Below are 10,856 nucleotides of genomic sequence, written 5' to 3' on the forward strand. Positions count from 1 at the left end.
GTATCCAGTATTTTTGGAAGAATAACTTTTGGAGGAATAATAATTTTATCACCATGAGGGTAATACCTTCGACAAGATGGAAAAAATAACCATTTATAAAGTATTATGATACCACCTATGACCAGAGTTACAGCATAGAATATGTATCTCATCCACTAATCATTGTAAGGTCATTATGATAGAAACTGACCTTGCAATTGCAACCTATGCAGATAGAAGGCCCAGAGAGATGGCACGAACGAAACGTATCGCCCTTATCAAGCTGGCACACCATTGATTCATGTGCCCTATGGGTATGCATGCCCTGTATATGGGCAGACAGGAAATGAGGTTGCCTGCCCACTAAAGATGCCTGACTATGGCTCTAATGGGTCAACGGTGTCATGGGTGTCACGGGCATCACTGCCATACCATGTATCGTCACTTTAACCAGTCCTGAGTCTGACCCACTTGTCCGCCCGATCCACCCATCCACACGGGGCAGTGGGGCCTTCCACTACGTCATCCACAATTGGGCCTGACACTACAGAGGTCAACAGTGATGCAATCTCACCACAGGGCTAATTAGGATATGCCTTCATAGGATATCAGAGGAAGTAGATGAAGTCTCCCCCCATTAAAGTCCCTCTCAGGGGAGACAGCAGAGTGAAGCTCCACTGATCACTTAAATGAAGGACGGAGGAGACACTCGGTCTCAACAAACTTCATTCCTGTCCACTCGCTAGCTAACTTCCGATTGAAAGATGTCAGCAGGACAAGCAGTACCCCGGAGAGATAGTGTGTACATGATTGAATTCAACAGTTACATGTCAACATTGTCAGCATGCCCTTAATTATACATCTAATCAAGCAACATTACTCACTGAAAATATAGATGCCATGTTATTATAAATCCACATAATGTGGATAGTTCACTAGCAAATATCCAAAACCAGCATTGTCTATCTATTCAGCTTCAGTCCCTCTCGTGGGAGTTATCATGTTTCAATCTAAGGTGCATGTCTCAAAGACAGCAGAAATAGTAGTATGCGATGTTGTCTTAACTGTGTAAATGTATTCGTTTGAAGGCGTCGGTACACACAGAGGGCTGTGGAGCATCACCCGTCTATGGATGGATCCCATTAAAAGTGTTTCCTGGAAGGTCATGTCTCATATTACACACGGGACAGACATGGAGAGTTACAGTAAGACTGGCTTTGTTACACACAGAACAATCTCAGCTACCACAGCGGTACAGCCTGGTCCCTGCAGATAGCTAGCGGCTGCCAAGGTGGGCCAAGCCACCCACTTCGCTCTGGTATCCCCCTTCGGCACAGCACAAACACAGCACAAACACAGCATAGAGACACTTCCCAACATTATTCTCATTCTATTCAACTCCAGTCTTAACAGAAACAATCAACTTGTTTTTCAAATGGTTCAGCGCTGAATCAAGTCTCCGGCGTGAGAGGTCTCTGGTATTCACAAACCCTGTTTTTTAATGAAGTAAAGACAACACCCACACAACCATCGCTAGCTTTTCCTGTGCAAATTTGGAGATGATTACAAGTGAGAAAAGCAGAGGGGGGTCTGGCTTTCTATCAAATAAATCATGTTTTTTTTCTCCGTTCCTCTTCTTCTTGTCAACACATATTTCTAGGTGATTAATAATGATGTACGCTCACAGCCACAACTAGGTCTCATTTACTGTAGATACGAGATAGATCAGATATATACTTACACCCTTAAATCAGAACCTGCTTGATATTGACAACCGGTCAAGCTTACCAGTACATGAAGGAAACATACAGTATATTTTTTAGAAGAAAGATATACTGTAGATGTTGCAGGGTAGTGATACAGGTGTCCACCCTACAAACCCTCCATGAATTAATAATCTAGTACAAGCAGCCTACTCAAAGGCTTTCTGTATGTCCTGGCAGACAAAATATAGAATGAATTCCTTTACATAAATACAGTTTAACCACATGAAATGACATGCAAATTAAGTATGCATAATATTATACCCAGTGAATAAGTTGGTACTACAGCCTCAAAACCTTCTTTTTAGAGTGAAAAGACACTTTTACAATACCGTTTTTTGTGGTTTTACGTAACAGCCTATGATTGAATAATACTTTCTCGGGGGGTCTTTGATCTCATAAAGGGGAGGCAACTTTAAATGTTGTACAGATTAACGTATCAAAGCGAAAGAATGACTGAGAACCCTTTTTTTTTTTTGCAGCATGAGTCAAGTATCATTACACTTCAAAAGTGCAGCCCTCACACTGAAGCTAATCATTAAATAATTCTCTGAAAGGAAATATACCTAATTATAGGGAGTCAAATGCATATTATGAATCTATCTTGCTCACAGAGCTGAGCACTAGGAAATACGTATTAGCCATTGGGGATTATTACTATGTTCACTAGCCTCACCACTTTCTGCATTATCAGCCAGGTTTGTTCCACTGACGTTCATAGAAGATGACTGAAATTAATCCCATTGAGTACAATAATTATATATGCTTACATGCAGATGACCCTGTCCCTATCTCAAAAAGAAAGAGAGACACAGACACTGCCTTTACAAGATGGGCAGTTCAGTTTAATAAAGTTACTTTTCGGTCTGTCTCCATCAAAAAGTACATCAATCTCTTCAGCTATAACAACGTTAGTGCATAATTGGTCAGTGTTATAGGTCCCCAGCTACACTTTCTCATACAGCCTCCTTCAAACAGAACAATGTGCTCTAAAGACTTATTTTATTGAAGCTTGAAGTTGTATCAGATAGCCAATTCCACCCTAACAAATTGATGATAATTACGTGATATGATCAATACTAGCATACATACACACATGTCCATGGAATGAAATTATACTCCCAAAAAGTGCTTTATCTCAACAATGTTGGTTATATTCTTTCTTTTTTCTTGAGATATTAAGCAATTTAATTACTGTTAAGAGCATTAAGGAGTGATTTAAGTATAATTTGCAGTTCATGAACTGTTTTAAAAAATTACACTTAATGTAATTAACTGCTGTCATTAGGCCTAATCCCAGTAGGATAGGAGTGAATGCTTGCTTTAAGAAATTACATATACGTAAAATTGCATTAATTCCAATCCAACAAAAAGGTTTGGGCTGCAAAGGTTTGGCTCCCTCAATGGCATAATTATCTATTTCCAGAGTGTGCAGTGTAAAAAAACAGTGCTAAGTCCATTGACTCAGGCGCTTATTCACCGTTCATACTGTAATCATATACCTACCATGTACTAACCTCATAAATGAATTGGCAATGGCCTCTTCAGTGCCAGCGCTAAATGTTGTACTGGGGGTTAGAGAGGCCATACGCACATCTGAGCTTCAATCCTTCTAGCTATTAACAATAGCCTGTTTACTATAATTCAAGCTGCATACAAATCATAGCTTGACATCAGAAAGGAGGGCAAGCAGACAATGAGTCTTGCGAGAGTTAAATGACTACATGAACCGTACTTTGAATTACATCGTCCTTTTTCTGTCTGGTGGTGAAGTATCTAATTAAAATAGAGATATTTTCCTGTCAAAAAATAGTGGGGACCATGTTTAATTAAGTCAAGAGGACAGTAACATATTAGTGACATGAAAGTCTCGGCAGTCATCCACCATTTGCATGATGCCTTTCATAAAAAATGCATGTGCCCATCTCGAAAGGATCACTATAATTTGGGAAGGATTATTGTGCACCATTGAAATGAATGTCCCTGGTAAAGTTTTGTACAGAAAACCCTGAAGGTGATTGCTAGCTTTCAGAAATCCAGGCTATAGCCTTATCACCCTATATGGATAGGGGATCATGTGGTTAACCGTCTCATTGATAAGGTTAAAGAAGTGTCTTGGCCAATGGTTTAATCACCTCGGAATCATCTCATCCCTCTATCCTATGGCATCGCAGATTATCATTGTCGTCGGCCATAACTGACCAGTAATGTAAATAGATATGATTACACCTACACCGGCATGCTGGGCCTAGCACGAATTAAACTTCCCTAGAAATGTGTAATGAGTGATGTTCCCTGTACCCAGCTGAGGCCCTGCAGACACAGCCATGATCCAGCATTCTAATCACCCGTCAGCCAAAGCCGCTGTTGCTTCGCATTAGAATCTGTGGTTTGTGCATATCAAAGATTCCACAAACGCGTTGGGAAAACACATAATCACTTTCCCATCAGAGAGATGGAGAGGGGGGGGTGTGTGGGGGTGGGGGGGTTATAAAGGGGTGAAAGTATGGCTGGATAAACTGTGCAGACTGGTTTGCAAGAAAAGAAAAACCAACAAGAAGAGAAAAGAAGCCTTGGTAGAGGAACTCCCTGAAAAGTGTATCAATGTGTCACATTGATTCAACAACAGTGTGCCTTCTCTATGTAGGGCAATGGTTTGCTATGGTGTGAGAGTGTATTGATGGACTGGGGGAGGAGGGGTCCAACTCACCACATCACAAGACCAACACTGTCTAAATGGCTTCCTTACATACAACGCCTGCTTTTCCCGACATGCCTCCTTACCATACCACTTCAACTATGCTGCCTGGGTGTGAACAAGTGCATCAAATAATACATGCAAAATAATAAAAGTCTATGCCGGGTTCTTTGCTCCACACAATGGCCAACCCCCTCCAATTTTGGAGAGCATTGTTGTCTTTGTGTCCTTTACTGCTCGCCTGCCTCCTCCCCGCTCTGCACCTGCTGCATTCATCAGAGTAGCGAATGCAGGCAGGGAGAGGCTTGGACCTTTAGTACTCCCTCAACTGAGAGTGAAGGTATTCAGTCTGCTTGTTCTGACGCGTTACCTTGGAAATCAATACACGAGATAACGTTGAAATACATCACCGTTTGTATTTTGTTGGTGAAGAACGTATTGTGATCAACGCAATACTAAACATCTACAGTTGAATATAGGTTGGTGTTTACAGCCCTTTTGCTAAATCGAGTATTTTACATCACGGGGCAGAAAGCCATGTGTGTCAGCATCTTTGTCGCAGATGGTTGTAGCCTTTCATGATATGCAACACATTTATATCGTTGAGAACTCCTTGGCTTGCCACCATTCTCAACAGTGCCTTGGGGTACAAACTTCACGAGACTCTGCCCTTCAATAAGGATATAGTTCTGGTTGGGTGATTTTCTTTTATTATTATTATCATCATTTTTTTGTGTCTGTTTTTGTCCCACCACTGGCACACTGGTGCACCACCTGCTCTGGGTCTCTTTCTGCTTGGGCCAGACTGAACAGCTAACAGCTGGCTGCTCTTCTGACACTCTGATTGGCTAATCCCTACTGGTCACTTGTGCTTCTCCTGCCTGCCTGTCATTGAACTTTCTCTCTCCCAGTGCCAGGTCTGGGCCTTCTTCACAGGGGCCGTCCTTCATACGCCCTGAGAATGATATGGGCAGCATATGGGGATATGTAAATAACTTAATGAGGTCAAACGTCTGAGCTCTCCTCTCTACCTCTCTAACCCTGGATATATCCTGGATCCTATATGAACCTCTTATTGTTTTTTTTTTTGCTAAATGTTTACCAAATGTTTTGGAAATAAACGAAACGTTTTGGAAATATGCTGCGTATTCTTTATTCAGAGTTAATTCTACTGAATGCACCTTTTATTCAGTTCAGTGGTACACACTTCTATGCACACTTCTATTTTAATTTCCTTTTCATCTGAGAACTTGTGCATGCCAAGGGCCATAAAGTTTCCCTATATAATATGTCAGCGAGGTACAGTATGTGTTGAGCCAATGACAATATGAAGCAATGTCACTAATAGTAAGACTTGGAGATATTAATGGAAGCAATTGTGTACCCTGAAGGCAAAATCTACATTTAAAGTCTGAGTCTATACATAAAACCAGTGATGAATCATCAGAGTTCATATGTTCCAAACACACCACCAATCTGGCCAAAACATACGGCAATATTACATTATTAAGAGTCACTGTAACAGCATGTTGTCATTGGGTGTGTTTTCCTCCCAAACATTCGACTAGCTCGGTTAAGTATTTTCAAATAAAGTTTTAAAGGGAAATTGTTATTTACTTCAAAATGATTGACTGGGGTAACAAATCACAGTACAAGTACAACTTCCCTTCTAACGTCATGATGTTCCTTATTGTGGTGCAGAAGGGTACTAGAATGAGTCAAATACATTTCACCTGGAGTGTTCTATCCTCGTTTTGAAGGTGTCTTCTCCTGACCTCTGATCTCTGTGGAAGCGTCGCATTCTTAATCATCCCAAAAGTTAACAGTCCGTGGTGAAATTCAATGGCTAATCATTTAAGACCTCCTCCCCTTTTATCTGTGAGATAGCACCGAATGATGATGATGGCATCAGGATCAATATGAAAATTGGAATATGCAAAGCATGTTCTGTGTTTGGCATTGCTCAACCTTTTCCCTTTTATCTTAGCCTTTTGATGTTACTTTGAATCTGCATATGCAGTGTGAGCGGTTAATAGCTAACAAGTATCTTCACACGAAAGTACTTTTAGCTGGCATCCATCTTTTATTTGAATGACTTAATTTGTTTCTTTGCTTTTTTCTGTCATGGTAAAATTACTGTCAATAATCATTGTCTATTGAATGTTATAAAACGTTTGAAAATAATTATAAAAATAATGAATTATTGTGTGATTCCGTGTGTAAAAAAATAGTTCTAGGAAAACACCCCATTTTGGGGGAATGTGGGTCTTTTACTTTCAGACAAGTCCTTTTTTTGAGTGGCAGGTGTAGTTATGTGGCACTGCTACAAAAGCATGAAAAAAAGTTGAACATAAGGCATTTGTGTTCTGTAATTTGGCTACTTTTATTCGAGCATGGTCATTTCCAAGAGAAATTACAAATTAAAAATTCAATAATACTTTTACAAAGACATTTCAGGAAAGATTTTCTTCAGTCATGGTATCATACATTGTATCTTAACAGTCCCTCTTCATTTTTTTAGCAAAAAAAAAAAGATGAAGAAAGTGGAATTTTTTTAGTTAAAAATACAGTGTTTTCACAATATTGTATAAAAGTTCCCAAATTTGGAATTTCCAGTAATTGGAAAATAAAGGAAATAAAACAAAATAATATAGTTGAAAATTCGCATTTCACAATTAATGTTTCAAAACACAATAAATGCTCTCTTTACGTAAAATTTGCCCCAATGATCAACGCCAAGTTCATTTTTACTAAAATATATCTATATATTGAAGAACTATAATACTGTACACTACAGTATGAAATAAATAAAATTAGGAAATATAAAATGGGCCACATAAATAAAATGTTATTCAACCTACAAACAAAATGAATGCAATTTTGTTGTTTAAAAAAATTGTTTGGTGTAATACTGACAAAAGTTAATGAAATAAACCTGAAAATTGCACAGACATATGTAAACTAAGGAACTGCTGCCTAGTGTACTAATACTGACATGGGTGCTTCAAAGATCAAGGTGAGCTATCTCTTAATACCGAAGCTGGTGAAGAGGTAACATGTGTCACCCTCCTTTCACACAATACAAGGATGGCACTTGCAGAAACACACAGATTAAAAGGTTTGCATATAAGGCTTTTTCTTATCAAAAACACCTTACAAAGGCTTTCTCCTTAATTGTTCACACGATCCTTCCATCTACTGCACTGTACTGTCAAACCATTTTCCCTTCATTTCAAGGTCTCTTTAAGACTTCATTATCTTAAAATCAAACAGGTAATATCTGTTAAGTTCCTTCACAGAGAAATTCTGAGGCCTAAAACTGTGTGGCTAGCTGGCCTGACGACAGGGCAAAACTATAGACAACACATTAAGTGAAAGATAAGTAATACAACTGATGGACTGTAGCGTGGAGACTACTGTTTTTTTCAACACTGTATAAATATATACATAGGCAATACTTTTTTATTATTTTTGTAGTGATTATAGAAGCGAAGTGCAATTTGTACAAGTCACTAGTTTGTGCTATAAAGACTATGGAACACAGAGTTTTTAGGATGTTAGCACCACACATATTTTTAGGCCTTAATACTGTACAATATTTTAAATGTATTAATTTATTAATTTTTCATTTTTGCATAATGCAGCCTCTTCTTACACAATTCTCCCCCACCCCCCACCCCCCACCCCACCCCACCCCAAAATCAAACTTCAAATCAATGTCTCCTTGGGCAGACATATACAACCACCACCCTTTGAGTCCTTCAATACAAAGCTTCCTAGAAGCTTCAGGCACGTGCATGTACAGCTTCAACACAGCAGCGTTTAAAACCAAGCAGGTAACAATAATGAACAGAAAAGTAAGATGGGAAGCTTTTTAAATGCAGTAGTTTTATTACATGCCGTCCTCCATATTGTCCTCGTGATCCGATTTGGTTTCTGTTTTCCCGTCCAGCGAACTATCGTCCATCGAGTGCTCGCCGTTCTCCTCCTCATCCCTCAACATGTCTGGATCTGTGTCCATGCTCTTGTTCTCGCTCTCCTCTTCCTCCTCCTCAAAGTCCTCTTCCCTACGTCCTATTTTCGCGTACGTTCCTTCAACTTCCTTCTGACGATCTCTCATGCCTCCGTTCATCCCTCCTTCCCTCAGAATGCCCTCGCGGTCCTCCAGGCCGGGGTAGCCCTGAGGAGTCATGCCCTGTAAGTAGGCCCGGCTCAACAGTAGCTCTGTGGGCTCTAGGTGGCCCTTCTCCCGGGCCTCTCTCTCGGCCGCCTCCCTCTCCTCGGCCTCCCTCTTGCAGTAAGAGTAACGGTGGTTCATGTGCTGGGAGTAGGAGCCCGAGTGAGAGAAGCGCTTCCCGCACTTGTCACACTGGTACGGTTTCTCGCCAGAGTGCAGTCGTGAATGTTCTATAAGGTGGTGCTTGTGTTTGAATGCCTTCTTGCAGATTTGACACTGATGTGGCCGTTTACCTGAGGAGACACAAAAGGAGAGGAAAGCAGACATGAGTTTCCCCTCTCTCCACGTTGTTACTACATTTAACACAATTTAAAGCATCAGGAGGAGAACAAACACAAACTTAAAGTACATTCCGATGATTCGAATGGTATGAAGCAACTTGAACTATCATTACAATATCAATGCTAACTTTGTCATCATTTATTTGTTTATTCCAAATGAGAAGATAAACAGCTTAATATAAACCACAGGGTCTGTCAGGTGTTTACACTATGAAATTCCCTCCTATCGCTAAAGCATGGAGGAACAGAATTACAAACACTTAACAAACAGAAAGCTGTGGCAAATAAATAAACAAACAGGAGATGAGAATTGAACAAGAGACTCCTATGGCTACCCTGATAATCTCAGTAGAATAATTCTAGTTTCTAGACGCCTCTGTCCCTCAATTATTTTTGGGACTCCACTCTACTCTGCTCCCCGTGTAAGATGGGATACCCTGAACGCAGAAGTGTGAGACGAGAAACTCGAGCCGCCCTACATTGATGGAGTGAAATTTCATTACATCATGCTACCAAAATGATCTGGCTAAATAAAAACTCTCCCAGCAGCCAGCAATGGTGGCTGGTCATGGTGTATGTCATGGGGTGGGGAGTGTGGGACAGTTGCACCCCTTTTGAATTTACTACACCTCAGCACATCCGGAAATATAACAGTCTATCTGACACAAATCAAAAGATAGAGTTTCTCCTTTTGGCATTTCAATCTTCTCGTGACGCCACTTGTGCCACCAAGCACAGACACCAACACATCTGGCCAATTCCTAGCCACAAATAGCCCTGGGATGCCTTCGACGCCTTCCATAACTGCTAGACTTGCAACGCACACCTCCGAATACCACAACTAGATAAACCGGCAAGAAACATAAAGCATGCAGTATCCTGCTACGTGCTGCATGTAGTCACGTGTGTAAAGAATGATGCAACTTAGTGAAAGCGTTTCATTGTGAGAAGTGTAAAAAAAAAAAAAAAAAATGTCATCAACACACAAATGTTCAACGGGTTAAACCGACCTATCACTGATTAGAGTGATAGTCAATAAAAGACCGGTTTGGTCAAGTGACACTTTCAGCAGTCTGTCTCTGTCTCTTTACTAGTTGTATATGTGGGTACGCTTAGTGTGTTTTCTAAATAATAATAGGGTTAATAAAATAGCGTGTGATGGATATAATTAGAAATGGCCAAGGGTGACATTTACCTCAGACAGTGCCCTCATGCATTATGCAAAGCAATGACACAACATTTAGTTAGGCTCTTTCTGCCACATTCTGATTTAAGTATGGAGCTTATAATATTCAGAGAAAGGTATTTCTGGCATAACCCTAATAATGTCATGTTTTGCGCTACATATTTTAGTAAGTATATCTCCTCACCCCTGTCAATGAAGAAACAAGGTTAGGTCTCGATTTACATTACAACTGAAAAAGAACAAAGCAGGAAAGAAGTGGGGAAGGAACGGAAATAAAACAATTGAAAGGGTTAAATAAACACAAAACATTAGAAATGAAAGCAACGGGGTAAAATAAGTGTTCCGGAACAGTATATACCTGTGTGTTCATATTTGTGTCTTAGGAGGGAACTGCTCTTCTGGAATGTTTTGTCGCACAAGTCACACGCGTACATACCACTTTCTGTCTTCTTAATCTTCTTCCGGGACAGACAGGAGTCTGAATCGGTCATGTCATCCAGTCCTGACATGTAATCGGCTGTTCCGTCTAGCAGCTCCCCCTAGAAAATGACACATTTATCAATCCACACATGTCAACTACATTTAGGTAGAGGACCTCCTGATGTTTGCCTCAATGAAAGACTGAATGGAACTTAAGTTTTTTGACCTAATTACTAACACTCCAATAGAGAGTGCAGGTGTAAATATAAAAGGCTACACTGTAATGGTTGAC

General features: G+C 40.2%; 1 protein-coding gene across 7 annotated transcripts in view; it reads right to left on the reverse strand.

The window, feature by feature from the left end:
* Window positions 1–6,802: 6,802 nt before the first annotated feature.
* Window positions 6,803–10,856, reverse strand: part of LOC110495928 (zinc finger E-box-binding homeobox 2) — a 78,576-nt gene continuing 74,522 nt past the window's right edge. For 5 of the 7 annotated variants that reach the window (XM_036952433.1, XM_036952432.1, XM_036952434.1 and 2 more), the window contains 2 exons: window positions 10,503–10,683; window positions 6,803–8,910 (listed from right to left, as the gene is read on the reverse strand). In XM_036952433.1, the coding sequence (XP_036808328.1) occupies window positions 8,333–8,910; window positions 10,503–10,683 (759 nt within the window). In that variant the 3' untranslated portion in view covers window positions 6,803–8,332. The remainder of the gene's footprint in view (window positions 8,911–10,502; window positions 10,684–10,856) is intronic. The other 2 variants (XM_036952435.1, XM_036952436.1) reach the window with 1 other exon arrangement.

Source organism: Oncorhynchus mykiss, chromosome 18 (genome assembly GCF_013265735.2).
Source record: "Oncorhynchus mykiss isolate Arlee chromosome 18, USDA_OmykA_1.1, whole genome shotgun sequence".
Taxonomy (NCBI): domain Eukaryota; kingdom Metazoa; phylum Chordata; class Actinopteri; order Salmoniformes; family Salmonidae; genus Oncorhynchus; species Oncorhynchus mykiss.